Raw genomic sequence first — 21,931 nt, 5'->3', positions numbered from 1 at the left:
ACAGCTAAGTGCTGACTCCTCCAATCTCCCAACTACTTTATTCTTCAAACTCTGCGTCCAGCCCAAGTTCTTCCCTCTCCCTTAAGTCTTTCTCCTTTTTGTTTCAAACTGGAAGAAAGGAAATAATCAGGTGAATTGTGGCTGAAAGTCTGTTAGGAAGAGTAACAGGAGATAAAAAGAGAAAGAAAGGACAATGTGGGGGACAAATAAAGCTGATAAAACAAGACATCTCCATCTAAGGGAATGGCATTAAACCTGAAAAATAAGTAAACCTAATCAATACACTGCATTCTTACACTCCTCTCCCCACCATAGTTACAACAACCTTAAACTCCTAATTACATTAAATTCATTCAAGTACTTAGTATGACTTTATATAGAACCCAAAGAAAGAATAATTGAGAAAACAAAGTGAAGGTCTGCAAGAATCATGTATTTGCAAGAGTTTGCTAAAGCAGGGAATGAAAGAAAAGCAATACTTTGATAAGTATTATTTATACTTGAAAAAAATCCCCTATTAGTATTCTTAGTTCAAAAGGAACCTCTCTTTCTGAAGCAGTAGCACACAGCAAAATATTAAGCAAACCACTAAGTATACTGAACTCATTTGAATTTAATAGAAATTTATCTAAATTACCAAATTATCCAGTATGATTGCCTGAAATAAGGTGTTTAATTGTTCATTTCCTTTTTCCATTACAAGTTTGTCCTCTGTCATTTTAACAGCAATTAGTAAAGAACACTCTTCTTTTGCACTTTAGGAAAACCTACTTCTGCTTGGCCAAGGAATAATCTCATAGAAGAGCCTTTTTAATTTATATTTCAAACAAATCTAATTCCTCTCAGACCCAAAACTGTTAAGTGGTGATCAGGAGAAAAGTGCTCTCGTCCTGAGCAGCTGAGCTTAGCATCCCTCTTATGCTGAGTCTAAGACCCCCAGTCATGAACCCTCCAGATGAGGTGTGCCCTGCTTCACGGTGCAAGCAGGGGCCCTCACACACAGGTTCTGATCTTTCTTATCCTGCTTTAGGACTAGGGAAAAAATAAATGTGAAATATGTCAGGAATTACATGTATTTGGAGAAACCATCTTTCAAATGAGTAATTGGAATTTAACCAAAGATGAAAAAGTTGTCCCTGCCAGTTGTTACACTGGGAGATCCTGGAGCGAGGGCATTCAGGGTGGGCAATTAAGCCAAATAAGAGTTGCTATGGGATCAAATGAAACTGAATAGCAGGGAGGCCTATGGAGTAGGCTTCCCTAAATGCACATAAGGAGACAGACTTAACTGCCCTGCAGGACTCAGGCAAGGGCTCTGGCTGGGCAGAGGTTCTGCAGGAATGGAAGAGAAGACTCTCTAATAGGAAAAAACACATAAATGTGCCAAGTGGAGAAAAAGGTTTTTAGAAACAGAGCAGACCATATAATTTATGTCCCAAACTATACAATGACGGATGTCACCATTTGCTCTTAACCCTCCCTAGACAGAATTTTAAAACTTTTATGAAACTTCCGAAAGACTATGAAGCCATGTATGGGTTAATGTGGGAACTAGCGATAAATGAGGGGAAATCTAAAAATATCACTATGAAAAGACTAAAAGGAACACAAACACACACATGACTCTTTCAGTTTTGTACTTCCCAAATTTTCTATAATCTTATCACCTTTATAATTAAAAGAAAAATAAAAAATTCTTTTGGATAGAAAACTAAGAATGGCTCATTACTTTCTGAATTGTGAATGTGAAATTAATTACACTTTTTAATTCAAAAAATATAATTATATATATTTTGAAAACCACAGTACTTCCAGCTTCCAATTCTGAAATGTAGAGCTAAAGGGAATATTGCTTCCACCCTTACAAAAGAAAAAAAAAAAAAGTCCAGATTAACTTCAAATTATGACTGTTTTCAAACCCATCAGAGAGATGAGGTTGCAACTGGCCCAAATCTAAAGAGGGGCAGGCACCTGCCGGGAAAGACGAGCCATCAGCACTAGTTTACATAGGGTAGCTATAAGCAGACACTGGAAAAAACTGTTTAGCATGAGTTAGTAATGAACTGGTGCTGGCAGGACAGTGGGAAGTCCTGGGAGCTGCAGAAATTAGTGGAGTCTGCACTCTCTTGCAAACTCTACCAGGTGCTCAAAGAAAAGATTAGAAACAGCCCTAAGGGTCAACTGTGGTGCAGACACAGCAGTGGGATGTGGGAGAGTCAAGAAACTATCAGACCCTTTCTCCCATCTCTCCTACATAAATGTTATTCTATGGGGGAAAAGGGCCACAAATGCTGCCACCCTTAGGGTACCTGTGAAAAGTCACTGCAGCTGATGAAAGGGAACAGGGAAGAAAAACCCTACTCTGGGGGAGGCAGGAATATCACCGGGCCTACAACTAGCTGTGGAGGGGCAAGTGAATCAAGACACAGTAAACTGAAACACACAGTGCCTAAAGCTTCCCCTTAATCCGAGAATGTCAGTCCCTCCCCTGCCTCCAGTCAAGCTTCAAATAACAGAACACTTCTGGGAGAAGGACAGGAAAGCAACAACAGCATGCAGAGACTTAACAACTTTCTGAGGCACAGTACAAAGGGAAGCCCTAATAAACTAAAGGTCAGAAGAGACACTGCTCTGGTAATCCATCCCCAATCAGGAATGCAATGTATTGCTATAGGAACTCGAAGCCACTAAGGTTAATCACAGCAACCAGGAACCTCAAATCAAACACAACTCCTAACTAGATTAATTCAAATTCTGCAGTAAAGGTCTAAGCAGCAGGAAAGGCCTGCCCATTTTTAGGCAGAAAACCCATTCATCAATCTACTGTCCTACACAAAATGTGTTTTCAACAAAATACACAGATGCATCTGAAAACAAGAAAAAATATATTCTTAAGAGTGAAGTAGGGCTTCCCTGGTGGCACAGTGGTTGAGAATCTGCCTGCCAATGCAGGGGACACGGGTTCAAGCCCTGGTTTGGGAAGATCCCACATGCCGCGGAGCAACTAGGCCCGTGAGCCACAACTACTGAGCCTGCGCGTCTGGAGCCTGTGCTCCGCAACAAGAGAGGCTGCGACAGTGAGAGGCCCGCGCACCGCGATGAAGAGTGGCCCCCGCTCGCCGCAACTAGAGAAAGCCCTCGCACAGAAACGAAGACACAACGCAACCAAAAATAAATAAATAAATAAAACTATTAAAAAAAAAAAAAAAAAGAGTGAAGTAACCGGGGTGGTGGGTACTGGCAGGGAACCTGCCTCTCCCAGGTTCTCTCCAGGTGGCCTCCCCTCCCAGGCCCTCCTTGGGGACCTTTGTAACTTGAGCCAATTAAATTTGAGCTTGGTGGGAATGTAAACTGGTACAACCACTATGGAGAACAGTATGGAGGTTTCTTAAAAACCTAAAAATAGAGCTACCATATGATCCAGCAATCCCATTCCTGGGCATATATCTGGAGAAAACCATAATTCGAAAAGATACATGCACCCCAATGTTCACGGCAGCACGATTTACAATAGCCAAGACATGGGAGCCATCTAAATGTCCATCAACAGAGGAGTGGATAAAGAAGATGTGGTACATATATACAATGGAATATTATTTAGCCATAAAAAAGAACAAAATAATGCCATTTGTAGCAACATGAATGGACCTAGAGATTGTCATACTGAGTGAAGTAAGTCAGAGAAAGACAAATATCATATGATATCACTTATATGTGGAATCTAAAAAAATGGTGCAAATGAACTTACTTACAAAACAGAAATAGAGTTGCAGATGTAAAAAACAAATTTATGTTTGTAAATAAAAAAACAAATTTATGTTTGTAAATACCTATACAGTAGGTCCTTAATTAGTTACCAGTGGGGAAGGGGGCGGGGAGGGATAAATTGGGAGATTGGGATTGATATATACACACTACAATATATAAAATAGATAACTAATTAAGGACCTACTGTATAGCACAGGGAACTCTACTCAATACTCTGTAATGACCTATATAGGAAAAGAATCTTAAAAAGAGTTAATATATGTATATGTATAACTGATTCACTTTGCTGTACACCTGAAACTAACATAACATTGTAAATCAACTATAATAAAAATTAAAAAAAAAAAAAAAACAACCTGAACTCCAAAAAAATAAACAAACAAAAACAAAAAAGCCAAACACAGAGTGAAGTAACCATCAGAACCAGAATCTGATATGACAAGGATTTTGGAGCTTACAGAATTTAAAATAACTATGGTTAATATGTTGTGGAAATGGTGGGCAACATGCAAGATCATGTGGGTGATTTCAGCAAAGAAACAGAAACTATAATAAATAGAAATACCAGAAATGAAAAATACTGTAACAAAGATGATGAATGCCTTTGATGGGCTGATCAGTTGATCTACCATTGCTGAGAAGAGAATCAGTAAATTTAAAGATAAGTCGATAAAAATTACCTTAACTGAAACACAAGAAAAAGAATGAATGAAAAACAAAAGCAAAATAAATCCAGAACAGAACATATAAGAGCTATGGAACAATATCAGTCTAACATATGCATAATTGGAAACCCTCATATGTTGCTGGTGGGAATGCAATGGCAGTGCCTTCTGGAAGTATGGCAGTTTCTTATAAAGTTAAGCATATACCTACCGCATGACCCAGTGCAATGAGTTCTGACACCAACTACCTGGAGTTAGGCTAAACTTCACAGGTTAAAGGCAAAGTCCTCCACAAGACTGCTCTCACTTCAGATACCAGCTGCAAGTTTGGGGTTCCCCCACCAACCCCCCCCAGGTGTGATTATTCACTAGAACAACTCACAAAACTCAGGAAAATACTTACAATTCCAGTTTTATTATAGCAAAAGGATACCAATCAGAACCTGGCAAAAGGAGAGACACATAGGGTGAGGTAGAGGAGGGTCCCAGTGTGAAGCTTCCTTGTGATCAGAGCATGTTACCCTCCCAAAACATCAATTTATGACAGAGTACTGCCAACCAGGGAAGCTCAGCTGAGCTTCAATGTCCAGAGTTTTTACTGGGGTTTCATTACATAAGCATGACTGACTCACTGGCAATGAGTCTAAACTATTCAGGCTGATAACATGTGACTCAGTGGCCCAATCCTCTAATCACATGGTTAGTCTTTCTGGCACGGCCAGTCCTTATCCTGAGTCATCTCATTAACTAAGCTATCAGGATCCACCATAAGTAACAAAGACACTCCTATCGCTCAGGAAATTCCAAGGACTTAAGAGGCTATGTCCCAGGAACCAGGGACAAAGGCCAAATTCTTTATTACATACCCAGCAATCCCACTCCAAGGCAAACATTACCCTAGAGAATGACAACTTATGTTCACACAAAAATCTACACACAAATGTTTATAAGGTTCATAATCACCCTAAACTAGAAATAACCCAAATGTCCTTCAATGGTAAATGAATAAATCATATACATCCATACAGTGAAATACTATTCAGCAGTAAAAAGGAATAAAGTTCTGATTCACACAACAAGGTGGATGTCTACCCCTAGAGGGAATGCCAGGAAGATACTTGTTAACTGAACCCCAGAGGTTTTCCTCAATGGACTGTGTGAATTTGTATATGCTGCATATTTCTTACTATTTTTAAATTCACAAACAACAATACTTGAGGTGAGCTGGAGCCCAACAAAACAGACAGGACATGATTTTCTTCATCATAGGAGAACTGCTTTTGAGTACATCCTTTAGCTACCTACAAGTTTGTTTTTTTTCATGAAACCTGTTATCAACTTTAATTATAAAAATAGAGAATTTTATGCCAGGAGGGCAGTTACGAATCATTTCTTTAGAAGCTTACTTTTTTGGCTTTTCAAGAGATAGACTTTATTCTTAATATGGAATCAGAAATCAGAATATGGTACAAATGGCTTGGGTTTCTAAAATATATGAGAAGATAATATACCAATTAAGTTCAAATAATTTTCCCTACAAAATTTTTGTGCAAGCATAAAGAAATACCTTCAAAATTTCCTATAGCTATAACAACCAAAAATAGTCTTGCTGACACAGTGAACTCATATTCCACCAATGTAAAAGGGTCTCAACCAATTCTCAATTCATCTAAAACAAGGGCAGCACTCCTAATTGCTTTTATACATAACCTGACAGCATAAGAAAAGCCAAAAAAATACTCAAGATCCAAAATGTACTATGATTCAAATATCCCTATGCCATTATGGGGAATCCACTGACTAAAAAGACCTCAAGGTCATTAAAAATAAGAGTAGGGCTTCCCTGGTGGCGCAGTGGTTGAGAATCTGCCTGCTAATGCAGGGGACACGGGTTCGAGCCCTGGTCTGGGAGGATCCCACATGCCACGGAGCAGCTGGGCCCGTGAGCCACAATTGCTGAGCCTGTGCGTCTGGAGCCTGTGCCCCGCAACGGGAGGGGCCGCGATAGAGAAAGGCCCGCGCACCGCGATGAAGAGCGGTCCCCGCACCGCGATGAAGAGTGGCCCCCGCTTGCCGCAACTGGAGAAAGCCCTCGCACGAACCGAAGACCCAATACAGACAAAAATAATAAATAAATAAATAAATAAATAAAAAAAAAAGAAAATCCTTAAAAAAAAAAAAAAAAAAAATAAGAGTAAAGGTTAAGAACATTTACAATTTAAAAACAAAAAACAAAACGGATACTTCCCCCCAAATAAAGGACAGAAGGACACCTCAAAATGCTACTGTAGGAGATTGTTCAAGATGGCGGAGTAGAAGGATGTGCTCTCACTCCCTCTTGCGAGAACACCAGAATCACAACTAACTGCTGAACAATCATTGACAGGAAGACACTGGAACTCACCAAAAAAGATACCCCACATCCAAAGACAAAGGAGAAGCCACAATGAGACGGTAGGAGGGGCGCAATCACAATAAAATCAAATCCCATAACTGCTGGGTGGGTGACTCACAAACTGGAGAACACTTAAACCACAGAAGTCCACCCACTGGAGTGAAGGTTCTGAGCCCCATGTCAGGCTTCCGAACCTGGGGGTCCGGCAACGGGAGGAGAGATTCCTAGAGAATCAGACTTTGAAGGTTAGAGGGATTTGATTGCAGGACTTTGACAGGACTGGGGGAAACAGAGACTCCATTCTTGGAGGGCACAAACAAAGTAGTGTGCGCATCGAGACCAGGGGAAGGAACAGTGACCCCAGGGGGGACTGAACCAGACATACCTGCTAGTGTTGGAGGGTCTCCTGCAGAGGCGGAGGGTGGCTCTGTCTCACCGTGAGGACAAGGACACTGGCAGCAGAAGTTCTGGGAAGTACTCCTTGGCGTGAGCCCTCCCGGAGTCCGCCATTAGCCCCACCAAAGAGCCCAGGTAGGCTACAGTGTTGCGTCGCCTCAGGTCAAACAACCAACAGGGAGGGGACGAGCCCCACCCATCAGCAGACAAGCGGATTAAAGTTTTACTGAGCTCAGCCCACCAGAGCAACAGCCAGCTCTACCCACCACCAGTCCCTCCCATCAGGAAACTTGCACAAACCTCTTAGATAGCCTCATCCACCACAGGGCAGACAGCAGAAACAAGAGGAACTACAATCCTGCAGCCTGTGGAAGGAAAACCACATTCACAGACAGATAGACAAAATGAAAAGGCAGAGGGCTAGGTACCAGATGAAGGAACAAGATAAAACCCCAGAAAAACAACTAAATGAAGTGGAGATAGGCAACCTTCCAGAAAAAGAATTCAGAATAATGATAGTGAAGATGATCCAGGACCTTGGAAAAAGAATGGAGGCAAAGATTGAGAAGATGCAAGAAATGTTTAACAAAGACCTAGAAGAATTAAAGAACAAACAAACAGAGATGAACAATACAATAACTGAAATGAAAAACACACTAGAAGGAATCAATAGCAGAATAACTGAGGCAGAAGAACGGATAAGTGACCTGGAAGACAGAATGGTGGAATTCACTGCCACGGAACAGAATAAAGAAACAAGAATGAAAAGAAATGAAGACAGCCTAAGAGACCTCTGGGACAACATTAAACGCAAAAACATTCGCATTATAGGGGTCCCAGAAGGAGAGAGAGAGAGAGAAAGGACCCGAGAAAATATTTGAAGAGATAGTAGTCGAAAACTTCCCTAACATGGGAAAGGAAATAGCCACCCAAGTCCAGGAAGTGCAGAGAGTCCCATACAGGATAAACCCAAGTGGAAACACACCAAGACACATAGTAATCAAATTGGCAAAAATTAAAGACAAAGAAAAATTAATGAAAGCAGCAAGGGAAAAACGACAAATAACATACAAGGGAACTCCCATAAGGTTAACAGCTGATTTCTCAGCAGAAACTCTACAAGCCAGAAGGGAGTGGCATGATATACTTAAAGTGATGAAAGGGAAGAACCTACAAACCAAGATTACTCTACCCGGCAAGGATCTCATTTAGATTTGATGGAGAAATCAAAAGCTTTACAGACAACCAAAAGCTAAGAGAATTCAGCACCACCAAACCAGCTCTGCAACAAATGCTAAAGGAACTTCTCTAAGTGGGAAACACAAGAGAAGAAAAGGACCTACAAAAACAAACCCAAAACAATTAAGAAAATGGTCATAGGAACATACATATCGATTATTACCTTAAACGTGAATGGATTAAATGCTCCAACCAAAAGACATAGGCTTGCTGAATGGATACAAAAACAAGACCTATATATGTGCTGTCTACAAGAGACCCACTTCAGACCTAGGGACACATACAGACTGAAAGTGAGGGGACACATACAGACTGAAAGTGAGGGGATGGAAAAAGATATTCCATGCAAATGGAAGTCAAAAGAAAGCTGGAGTAGCAACACTCATATCAGATAAAATAGACTTTAAAATAAAGAATGTTACAAGAGACAAGGAAGGACACCACATAATGATCAAGGGATCAATCCAAGAAGATGATATAACAATTATAAATATATACGCACCCAACAAAGGAGCACCTCAATACATAAGGCAACTGCTAACAGCCATAAAAGAGGAAATCGACAGTAACACAAGAATAGGGGGGACTTTAACACCTCACTTACACCAATGGACAGATCATCCAAGCAGAAAATTAATAAGGAAAGACATGTGTTAAATGACACAATAGACCAGATAGAGTTAATTGATATTTATAGCAAATTCCATCCAAAAACAGCAGATTACACTTTCTTCTCAAGTGCGCACAGAACATTCTCCAGGATAGATCACATCTTGGGTCACAAATCAAGCCTCAGTAAATTTAAGAAAACTGAAATCATATCAAGCATCTTTTCTGATCACAATGCTATGAGATTAGAAATCAATTACAGGGGAAAAAACGTAAAAAACACAAACACATGGAGGCTAAACAATACGTTACTAAGCAACCAAGAGATCACTGAAGAAATCAAAGAGGAAATCAAAAAATACCCAGAGACAAATGACAATGAAAACACGACGATCCAAAACCTATGGGATGCAGCAAAAGCAGTTCTAAGAGGGAAGTTTATAGCTATACAAGCCTACCTCAAGAAACAAGAAAAATCTCAAATAAACAATCTAACCTTACACCTAAAGGAACTAGAGAAAGAAGAACAAACAAAACCCAAAGTTAGCAGAAGGAAAGAAATCATAAAGATCAGAGCGGAAATAAATGAAATAGAAACAAAGAAAACAATAGCAAAGATCAATAAAACTAAAAGCTGGTTCTTTGAGAAGATAAACAAAATTGATAAACCATTAGCCAGACTCATCAAGAAAAAGAGGGAGAGGACTCAAATCAATAAAGTTAGAACTGAAAAAGGAGAAGTTACAACAGACACCGCAGAAATACAAAGCATCCTAAGAGACAACTACAAGCAACTCTATGCCAATAAAATGGACAACCTGGAAGAAATGAACAAATTCTTAGAAAGGTATAACCTTCCAAGACTGAACCAGGAAGAAACAGAAAATATGAACAGACCAATCACAAGTAATGAAACTGAAACTGTGATTAAAAATCTTCCAACAAACAAAAGTCCAGGAACAGATGGCTTCACTGGTGAATTCTATCAAACATTTAGAGAAGAGCTAACACCCATCCTTCTCAAACTCTTCCAAAAAATTGCAGAGGAAGGAACACTCCCAAACTCATTCTATGAGGCCACCATCACCGTGATACCAAAAGCAGACAAAGATACTACAAAAAAAGAAAATTACAGACCAATATCACTGACGAATATAGATGCAAAAATCCTCAACTAAACACTAGCAAGCAGAATCCAACAACACATTAAAAGGATCATACACCATGATCAAGTGGGATTTATCCCAGGGATGCAAGGATTCTTCAATATACGTAAATCAATCAATGTGATGCAACATATTAACAAATTGAAGAAAAACCATATGATCATCTCAACAGATGCAGAAAAAGCTTTTGACAAAATTCAACACGCATTTATGATTAAAAACTCTCCAGAAAGTGGGCATAGAGGGAACCTACCTCAACATAATAAAGACCATATACAACAAACCCACATCAAGCATCATTCTCAATGGTGAAAAACTGAAAGCATTTCCTCTAAGATCAGGAACAAGACAAGGAGGTCCACTCTCACCACTATTATTCAACATAGTTTTGGAAGTCCTAGCCATGGCAATCAGAGAAGAAAAAGAAATAAAGGGAATACAAATTGGAAAAGAAGAAGTAAAATTGTCACTGTTTGCAGATGACATGATACTATATATAGAGAGAATCCTAAAGATGCCACCAGAAAACTACTAGAACTAATCAATGAATTTGGTAAAGTTGCAGGATACAAAATTAATGCACAGAAATCTCTTGCATTCCTATACACTAATGATGAAAAATCTGAAAGAAAAATTAAGGAGACACTCCCATTTACCACTGCAACAAAAAGAATAAAATACCTAGGAATAAACCTACCTAGGGAGACAAAGACCTGTATGCAGGAAACTATAAGACACTGAAGAAAGAAATTAAAGATGATACCAACAGATGGAGAGATATACCATGTTCTTGGATTGGAAGAATCAATATTGCGAAAATGACTATACTACCCAAAGCAATCTACAGATTCAATGCAATCCCTATCAAATTACCAATGGCATTTTTTACGGAGCTAGAACAAAAAATCTTAAAATTTGTATGGAGACACAAAAGACCCCGAATAGCCAAAGCAGTCTTGAGGGAAAAAAACGGAGCTGGAGGAATCAGGCTCCTTGACTTCAGACTATACTACCAAGCTACAGTAATCAAGACAATACGGTACTGGCACAAAAACAGAAACATAGATCAATGGAACAAGATAGAAAGCCCAGAGATAAACCCATGCACCTATGGTCAACTAATCTATGACAAAGGAGGCAAGGATATACAATGGAAAAAAGACAGTCTCTTCAATAAGTGGTGCTGGGAAAACTGGACAGCTACATGTATTAGAACACTCCCTAACACCATATACAAAAATAAACTCAAAATGGATTAGAGACCTAAATGTAAGACCAGACACTATAAAACTCTTAGAGGAAAACATAGGAAGAACACTCTTTGACATAAATCACAGCAAGATCTTTTTTGATCCACCGCCTAGAGTAATGGAAATAAAAACAAAAATAAACAAATGGGACCTAATGAAACTTCAAAGCTTTTGCACAGCAAAAGAAACCATAAACAAGACAAAAAGACAACCCTCAGAATGGGAGAAAGTATTTGCAAATGAAGCAACTGACAAAGGATTAATCTCCAAAATTTACAAGCAGCTCATGCAGCTCAATATCAAAAAAACAAACAACCCAATCCAAAAATGGGCAGAAGACCTAAATAGACATTTCTCCAAAGAAGACATACAGATGGCCAAGAAGCACATGAAAAGCTGCTCAACATCACTAATTATTAGAGAAATGCAAATCAAAACTACAATGAGGTATCACCTCACACCAGTTAGAATGGGCATCATGAGAAAATCGACAAACAACAAATGCTGGAGAGGGTGTGGAGAAAAGGGAACCCTCTTGCACTGTTGGTGGGAATGTAAATTGATACAGCCACTATAGAGAACAGTATGGAGGTTCCTTAAAAAACTAAAAATAGAATTACCGTATGACACAGCAATCCCACTACTGGGCATATACCCAGAGAAAACCATAATTCAAAAGACACATGCACCCCAATGTTCACTGCAGCACTATTTACAATAGCCAGGTCATGGAAGCAACCTAAATGCCCATCGACAGATGAATGGATAAAGACGATGTGGTACAAATATACAATGGAATATTACTCAGCCACAAAAAGGCACGGAATTGGGTCATTTGTACAGACATGGATGGATCTAGAGACTGTCATACAGAGTGAAGTCAGTTAGAAAAACAAATATCGTATATTAACACATATATGTGGAACCTAGAAAAATGGTACAGATGAACCGGTTTGCAGGGCAGAAATTGAGACAGATGCAGAGAACAAATGTACAGACACCAAGGGGGGGAAAGCGGCGGGGGTGGTGGTGGTGGTGGTGGTGTGATGAATTGGGAGATTGCGATTGACATGTATATACTGATGTGTATGAAGTGGATGACTAATAACCTGCTGTATAAAAAAACAAATAAAATAAAATTCAAAAATTCAAAAAAAAAAAGTTATTGTATAGATTAATGACCCAAGAGAATCTCATGATTAAATCACTTGTGCTAAAAGCTCTTACAAGTAAATTTCCCCAAATGAACAGTCTATTCTCCGGCTTCTCTTAGTTCTTAACCACAAGTGGTTTTCCATATTTTGAAAATAAGTTATAAAGGTACACTGGAAAGCACTCAGTTCTGTATCATATACAGGTCAAGAAACAGTTATGCAATAGTGAGAGTTCCAAAGCAGAGTCAGTCACACTTGTCTTTATGAATTCTGTAAGCCTCAATTAAAAAAAAAAAAAACCTCTACAAAATCAATTCTTACAATGATTTGTTCTCAGCACTAAAGGTGCAAAATTCTTACATTATAGTTTTACCCATTACAATGTAGCACAGAAATAAGTTTGATTTAGAATATGATCTCATCAAAATGTAATGAACATAAATACATTTCCAGCTAATAGAAAATGAAATGTGAAGAACTTATTAGTAATGTTTCAGAGCATTGCACAATAAGCTACCTAATAACTATACGACAGCACGCCAATGCTATCATGGTAGTAAGCAAATGCTAAATTTTAACTTCTCATATGATTATACTACTTAAATATTTCCAACTAATTTAAGGAGAAAAAGTAACCATACACATTATGGAGATTATAAATAAGTCTTCTAACTTCCCAATGCATCTACTTACAGCTCAACAGCCTCTATTATACACAGGCAACAGGAATAGGAAAAACGGGGGCTTCCTGCTCCACTTTTAATAAATAGCAGAGGCATAACATTTTCTCAGCATCATTTTATTAACAAAAAGTGCAAACTGTTTTGAACAAAAGCAAACCATGAATCACAGCATTCGGCAAGACACTAGACATGGAAAAGGGAACAATATTCATTAAGTAAAAAATAAGCAGATGAGATGTGCCTCTCACGTGTATATATTCATGCTTTTTCAACAGTCTCTTAGTCAACTTTCAGTGTAATTTTCACAAATAGTATAGCAGCTCAAAAACAAATGCAAGAGCACAATGATAAAGTTTGGCAATTATTTTGGACTAATTCTGAGTATGAAAGTAAACTTTATACCACAGTTTCATGTAAGCCACAGTACAATATGTAGGAATCTTTAAATGTATTGACACTGAAATCAACGTCCAACTAATGAAAATAAAGGAGAAAACAGGGTTTTAAAATACTCGTTACATTATAATTGTTTAGTAAGAAGCAGAAAAAATGAAATAATTTTAAATGTTCTTACATGTGTTCATACGACCAGGAACATAACCAATCCATATTAACTTAATTCATTTAAAATTACATTTGTAAAAGTCACACAAAAGAAAGCTTAGGTGTCATTAATCAGTGTGCCTGCACTTGAACAAACAAGAAAAGATAAATAAATTAACCTCAGTCAGTCAACATATTCCAAAGAGGAGATTCAGTCTAGTGTTACTTCAGTTATTCACATAAAGTGTCTACAGGGAAGAATCTACACATTAGTAATATTTCTGCTCACTAATCTACAGGCACTAGTGAAACTATAAACTATAATTAAAACCCAAAATATAAAGGTGGTCATTTAAACGCAACTGAGTGTCTAGCCAAGACAGAAGAGCACCGATGCTGAGCAGGTTACTGAGTGCGTGCACTGTCTCCAGGTACGTTTCCTGGCAGTTAATTGCCCTTCTGTTATAGTAGACAAACTGCCTTTTATGAATATACTATTTACTAAATTAATTGAGGCTACACTGTTATTTCATTACATTACACAGAGTTCTTCCCACACAACTTTTTCCTGTGTACTAATGTCTTACACTAGAATTGTGCTACTTTCTAAAGTTTCAGAATTACTATTTCAAGTAGAGATGATGAAAAAAATAAGACCAAATCTGATTATCTGACTGTTGATAAATTTGAGCACCAACTACAGCAAAATTCAGGGTCAAGGTAGCTTGCAAGTCAGTTTTCTTGATTTGAAAATTACCTTCCACTGTTTTCATCAGTATTGAAGCTGAGATCTTCAGGGCCTATTTGTTCACCATCAGGAAAACTGGAATGTGTATCTAGGAGAAAAAAAAAGGTTAACATTTTTAAAAGACCAGTATTTTCTTTTCCTTATCTCTAAACGATCTTACCAAGTGTTATTTAAGTGATAAAGATGTGCTGGGTTGTGAACAAATCTCTATTTTTAGAGAATTTTTGATCTGAGTCAAGTGTAAGCAAACTCAAAGGGAAAATAAAGGAGAAAAAAACAAAATGTGTAATAGACGCCCACAATTAGAAGATGAAAGGCACTGCCTGACTTTGTCGTCCTTGGGACACTATGGGAGCAGTTAAAGAAGGGAATAGGAAACGATGACGATGTACACTCTAAAGACTGATTTCGTAAATATAAAATGTGTTTCAAAGCCAATTAAACTGCACATGCAAATATCACTACAAAAACTCATCAGCACTCAAAATAACTTGCCTGAAATTTGGCTGCTTCTTTTATAAACAGAGAATATTGCTAAGAGTACTGTAATACTTAAAAAATCATCAAATGACTGAATCTGTACTAAAAAAGACACTAGAATATCAGGGAAATATGTAAAATATAAAGCTGACAATTAACATAAGCCTGACAATGTTGTTATTCCAGGAACTCTTATAGAGGAATGCTCAGATTGACCATTAAGGTCTCTGGATAAAATATTAACAATGGGTGATGGATGTTAAACTTATTGTGGTGATCATTTTGCAATGTATACATATATCAGATCATTATGCTGTACACCTAAAATAAAACAAAACAAAACTACTAACAATGGGTTTCTCTCAGTGAGTTTTTTCCTAAGACTTTTTTAGGAGGAAGTGGTAATAAAATCAATGATTCCATAATCAGCATGCATTTCTAAGAAGTCAGAAAGAGTTATCTTTAAAAAAGCTACCTTATTAGCTAGGCTACAGATATCTCTGAAAAGAAAAAAAAAAAAATCTGAAACCTCCCCAGGGACTGGCAACATTTTCTATAAAGGAGCAGACAGTAAATATTTAGGCACTGCAGGCCACAAATGGTCTCCGTTGAAAATTCTTTTTTGTTTGGCTTGTTTTCTTTTTCCATTCTCAGGTCATAGGCTGTACCAAAGCAGGTTGCCAACACTTGCTCCACCCCGTAAGCAGCACGCATCAGGTGGTGTCTGACCAGGCAAATACTACCTACCAAATGTTTTCAGTACTCACCATTTAGTTTACCCCACAGAATGTCGTCTCACAAATGACAATAATTTAAAAAAGAAAAAGAAGCAGAAGCAGCAAGGCAGAAGAAGCAGAAGCAGAAAGAGAAGCAAAGGAAGCAGCAGCAGCAGCAGAAGAGATGGTTTTATTAATCCCCGTGAAATGACATCACGTGTTGCACCTTCATCTGGGGGCTGTGCCATGAAAGCGTCGCTAAATCTGCCCAGGCTGGTGTGCTCTTCCTGCTCCTCGTTCTCAGTGTCACATTCAATATCACTGTCGCTACTCATTCCTGGCGGGAGAGAAGGGGAGAACGTGTTTCTGACAAGAAACCACTGCAAGAAAAAGGCAATCTCCCTATCCTAAATTGAGATTCCTAGTGAATTTTACACTGAATGCCAAGAAAACAGAAGATACCAAGCAAACAAAACAAAGAAAAAAGTAACCACACAAACCTAAGTTCTCTTTAGTTATTTAGAGCAGTATTTATTTTTGTTCTCAAAAATTAAAACTGCCCTTTCCACAGTACCTGAAAGGTTGTAATTTGAAGCCAGTATTAATTTCATTATACTGAGAACACTTTTTCCAAGGCAAACATAGGGTTTTTTTCCCCCTAAAGAGTCATAAGAGATAACAGCTCTTTTAATCCTGATTTGACAGTTTCTAGCCTAAAACATATATAAATATAAACACTCATAAATACAAATACACATTTACACTTATATCTAGCTGTGTATATAAAAAAATTCCAGTAATTTTAGCAATAAATGAGTTACTATCCCATTTGGGCCTCCAATTTTGTTTTTTTGCATATGAGTAGGTTTTTAAAAGTAAAGTTCTATAGAATTTTTATAGTACAGAAAGTACTTCTGTTTCAACAAGACAGTGATCAAGAAAATCTGAAAATCTTTCTGCTACAAACCCTTATAAATGCTAGATAAAATATAAACTTAAAAATTTTAATGAACAGCTATATTTAAAAGAAAGAACGGAAATCCATAGGTATAGAGACAAAAAGGATAAGGAAAACTAGTGGGGTAGATGCAGTTGCCCCGGAGAGCTTGATGCGAAAGTCTTTAATACTCTGTTGGGGATAGGAAAAAAAAACTTTGGATCCACCATAGAAATGGAGTTGAAAGTGAGACTAAAACTGCACTCCCTGCCAAAAGCTAAAACTTTTAGTGAAAGAATAAACTAAATAATTCTGTCTACTGTCACAGGAAGACAGCAGGGAATTTTGTCTTGTTTCTGGAGTCAGCTCACCTCAGAATTCAAACTAAGGCCTGTGTGCATAATTTAAGTTTGGGATTAAGGTTGAGGTTCAAATCTTAGGAAAGTAACATAAAAACTGGTCAGGAGCTAGTGTGATCCGAATAAAGCAATTTAAAATTGCTTTATCCGAATAAAGCAATTTATTCCTCTAGAGGGAAGGTTCTAGGTAAGATGAAGCAAGCACATTCCACCCCATCTTTCCCACTGGATGCAGCTATAAAACCTGGACAGAATGCATGAAGTGGCTATTTGAGGATTCTGAAAAGCAAATAGGGACAGGCATATTGGTGTAGACAAGAATTAGAAGTACCAACAGATTGGCGGATTTAAACAAGACCCAGAGTCTCATAAAATCATATTAAAAATGTCCAGAATACAATCCAAAACAGCTTCACCGTATGAAAAACCAGGTAAAGACAAGAACGAACATCAGTGCTGAGATGACAGAGATAATGCTGAAATTATCTAACACAGACTAAAGCAGATATAAAAATGCTCATGAATAGTCTTGAAACATATTTAAAAGACCTCTCTGGTGGGAAGCTTCCACAATCCAGGTCACAACAATTATAGTGGTGGGGCTGGGGGGGGGATGATTCTCACAAGGGGTAGAAAAAGTCTCAAAAAGTTATGTTCCAATCAAAATTTACAAACAAGACAATCTACTTGAAGTAAGAGTCAGCAGATATACAACATAGGACAATACCACAAATTTTTTCACAAAATAAAATAGAGTACAAAATTCTGTTTAATGTGGAAAAGAAAAGGATAGATTTTTTTTTAATTACTAGACTTTTCAGATATAGTCATTAAAATTAAACTATTAATAGATGAATTCAGGCAAGGTTGAAAAACTTAAAGACAGAACTGAGAAAATTAACCAGAGTTTTAAAGAACAATGAGATTGCCATTATAAAAAAGAGGTTAAGAAACACAGGGATAAAAAAGGAATGGTTCAAACTGTGTCAACTAGACAGCCATAAAGACAGCAAAGGAGAGACAATATATTAAGAGAAAATGGCCAAGAATTTTCCATAATTAATGAAAAACATTCTGAATTGAATGGAAATAAAAGTACAACATATCAAAAGTTTGGGGATGTGGCTATAGCAGTGCTTAAAAGATAAAGTTACAGCATCAAATGCTTATATTATAGAAGAGAAAAAGGCCTCAAAGTAATGGTCTAATAAGCATTTACTTTAAGAAACTAGAAAAAAAGAGAGTAAATAAACTTGGGTAAAAGGAAATAAAGAACAGAAATTAAATTAGCAGGAAAACAAAAGAAAAAGAAATCATTGAAACAAGATAGTTGCTTGAAAAGGTCAATAAAACTGAAAAGCTTCTAGGCAGACCAAGACAAAAGAGCAAAAAAAAAGGAATAAAAGAGGGGACATCACTAGAGATTCTACAGACATTAAAAGGGTAATAAGGGAACAGTATAAAAAACTGTATGCTTTTGAAATCAAGAACACTGATGAAATGGACAAATTCTTTGATAGACACAAACTACCAAAATTCATTCAGGTAAAAATAGATAACCTGAATAGGTATTTTAAGTATTAAAGAAACAGAATTTGTAGCTTAAAAAACTATCAACAGGGACTTCCCTGGGACTTCCCAGGTGGCGCAGTGGTTAAGAATCGGCCTGCCAACGCAGGGGACAGGTTCGTGCCCTGGTCCGGGAACATCCCACATGCCGCGGAGCAACTAAGCCCGTGCGCCACAACTACTGAGCCTGCACTCTAGAGCCCGCGAGCCACAACTACTGAAGCCCACGCGCCTAGAGCCCGTGCTCTGCAACAAAAGAAGCCACTGCAATGAGAAGCCCGTGCACCGCAACGAAGAGTAGCCTCCACTGGCCACAACTAGAGAGAAAGCCCGCTCGCAGCAACGAAGACCCAACGCAGCCATAAATAAATAAATAAATAAATAAATTTTAAGGGGGAAAAAAAAAAGATCAACAAAGAAAACTGTAGCCCCAGATGGCTTTACTGGTGAATTCCTCCTCTTCTGTTTTCAATAAGAGTTTGTGTAGTACTATTTCTCCCTGAAATATTTTGAAGATAGGCTGGATGTGTGGACGTTTCTGAAATTTCCTTCCTAAGCAAAGGAAAAAGCTTTCCTGCTCTCAAGAGCCAAGAGTGATACTTACTGTTTAGAGAATAACCAAGCTACTTGCATGAAGCACCACCTCCACCTTCTGGCCCTTCATGGAACTGCTGCTGAAAACCCTAAAACCCACATGAGTTACTGAAATTCTAGGCACAAATTTGACCTCTTGGTACTAGTGTTTCTGAACTCCTGACATATATTAACCTCCAGGATTCACAAACGAGGAATTGGAATTCTCAGGAATTCCCCAAATCTCAAGTTATTCTTTAAACACTTACAATATTTTTCAAACTCTAATAAATTTATATATCTTTTAAAATTTTTGGTTTGTAGTATTTACAAGAACTGTAGCCTACAGTGAATATTCAAATAATGGAAAATGCTGTGAACATTACTGGGTAATAGTTGAATAATGTACACTTAGAACTCTTAGTAAGGTTTATAGCACTACATGGAATCACATCAAAAATGCCAATATGGGGACTTCCCTGGTGGCGCAGTGGTTAAGAATCCGCCTGCCAATGCAGGGGACACGGGTTCGAGCCCTGGTCCGGGAAGATCCCACATGCCGCGGAGCAACTAAGCCCGTGCACCACAACTACTGAGCCTGCGCTCTAGAGCCCGCGAGCCGCAACAAGAGAAGCCACCGCAATGAGAAGCACGTGCACGAAGAGTAGTCCCCGCTCGCCACAACTAGAGAAAGCCCGTGCGCTGCAATGAAGACCCAACGTAGCCAAAAATAAATAAATCTATTTTAAAAAATGCCAATATGAGGAATTCTTTTGCTTTTGAAACTTCCTGTTTCTTGGAGCACCACTCACAGGATTCCTGTATAGTATAGACTCATGAATATTTACACAGCAGCAGACAGGGCCATGAACACGTACTTATAAAACGGCAACAGCTATAGCCAGGACTGATTTGACTGCAATTGCTTCTTTTCAAGGTGCTCCCATTGATCTTAACCTTTGATTCTAGGTACCAGCATTTCCAGTTTATACTTTCAACTTGCCATTAGTGGATTCTTCCAAAGCAGTCATGTTTCTGTGTTTTTTGTTTTGTTTTGTTTTTTAATTCATTTTTTGGCCACGTCATGCAGTATGTGGGATCTTAGTTCCCCGACCAGGGACTGAACCTGTGCCCCATGCAGTGGAAGTGTGGAGTCTTTAACCACTGGACCGCCAGGAAGTCCCCATGTTTCTGTGTTGACTGTTAAGATTAACTCTAACGGGAGAACTAGAATAATTTTTTCCAGTTTTTTGATTTCTTGACTTACTTTTCTTAGGATTCAGAAAAACATGCATTTCCCAAGAAGTGTTGGAAACAAATTCCTGCATGAAAACACTACTTGGTTTTTTATCAAGTCCTAAGATCTGAAGTTCCCTAGCTCTGTGAATGTAATGAGAAAAACAAATTGGTCTCTTGACCTCTAGCTTAATAGTTGACCTATGGGGTCACCAGGTCCTGTACAACCCATTGACATCAGTGAGAGCAAGTAAACACAACATAAGGTCAAATACTTTCATTTTTTGGAAATGAAAGTAGCTACTGTCAAGCAACAGGTCACAAGCTATTTGCTATGTGCCTTGCCCCATACATTGCAATGTCCACCCACTGCATTAAGTAAAGGTTAAAGGCAAACTAGTGATATTTCACCAACTATAAGAAATTTGAATACAGGACCTTTCTTAATCGCACCAGAAGGTGTCAACAAGTTTTCACAAAACTGGCTGTCAATGATAATTATTGTAAGATACCATTAAATGGCATATGCTTCAGAGACGTTCATGTGGGGGAAAAAAACCCCAAATCAACCCTGCATCTTAAAGTAAAATGTGAAATAGGGTATTTATATATCAATCACCTACCGTATTTTGTGAGTATCCACTATATGCTCAGTAGTCCAAAGCTAACTTTTGAGTTAATAACACCTTTATTCAGGGGTGCTCAAACTTCAGCTGCTTGGAAAATACATTAACCACCTGGTAGACCAAACACTAATGCTTCACTTGCCTTCCTCCTTTCCAGCAGAACCTCAATATTGTTCAGCTGTCTTCCCTTCTCCAAGTAGCCACGTGGAATGGATAAGGGAGGGGAACCAAATGTTTAGACTTTGCCAAGTTTCCTTTTTTTCCCACTACTGATTAATGAGATGTGCTCTCATTGATAAACATTGATAAACAGAGACATATAAAGTGAAATAACCCTCCCCTACTCCCAGAATGTTCTTCTGACTCCATATAAAGTTTGGAGCTGCAGCAACCACCTTGCCATCCTGAGGGGAGCTAAGCCAACTCACTTAGAATGGCAGAGCAAAAGATGGGGTGATGGGGTTGGTGGGAGGAAATGAGTTCTTGATGACATTAAGCAGCTAAATTTTCCAACCTTGAAACTGCCCTACCAGAGTTAGGTGAGACTTCTTGTTAATACAAGACAGTAAATCTTCCTATTGCTTAAACCAGCTGATTGGGTTTTTGTAACTTAATGTCTTCATTGATATACCAAAAGGGATCAGCAATGCTGGAGCATCAGACTTGTGTATTACTCTTAGATAGGGTGCCAGTAAGGTTTGCAGTAGGCATGCCATGGCTTTCCCTGGGATGGGTGACACCCCTGACTTATTTGAAAAGGACTGTGCTAATTCAGCAGAACTCAATCGCATAGTCTCCAGTTTTAGATAGAACAAGGAA

At 38.3% G+C, this 21,931-nt stretch overlaps 1 protein-coding gene across 4 annotated transcripts in view; it reads right to left on the bottom strand.

The window, feature by feature from the left end:
* Positions 1-14,378: 14,378 nt before the first annotated feature.
* The window catches only part of TRIM37 (tripartite motif containing 37), a 121,162-nt gene continuing 113,609 nt past the window's right edge, over positions 14,379-21,931 (bottom strand). For all 4 annotated transcript variants that reach the window (XM_057535974.1, XM_057535976.1, XM_057535973.1 and 1 more), the window contains 2 exons: positions 16,039-16,149; positions 14,379-14,704 (listed from right to left, as the gene is read on the bottom strand). In XM_057535974.1, the coding sequence (XP_057391957.1) occupies positions 14,622-14,704; positions 16,039-16,149 (194 nt within the window). In that variant the 3' untranslated portion in view covers positions 14,379-14,621. The remainder of the gene's footprint in view (positions 14,705-16,038; positions 16,150-21,931) is intronic.

The sequence above is a fragment of the Balaenoptera acutorostrata genome, chromosome 20 (assembly GCF_949987535.1).
Source record: "Balaenoptera acutorostrata chromosome 20, mBalAcu1.1, whole genome shotgun sequence".
In the NCBI taxonomy this organism is placed as follows: Eukaryota; Metazoa; Chordata; class Mammalia; order Artiodactyla; family Balaenopteridae; genus Balaenoptera; species Balaenoptera acutorostrata.
The sequence above is the reverse complement of the archived record's forward strand: the minus strand, read 5'-3'. Positions and strand labels throughout refer to the sequence as shown.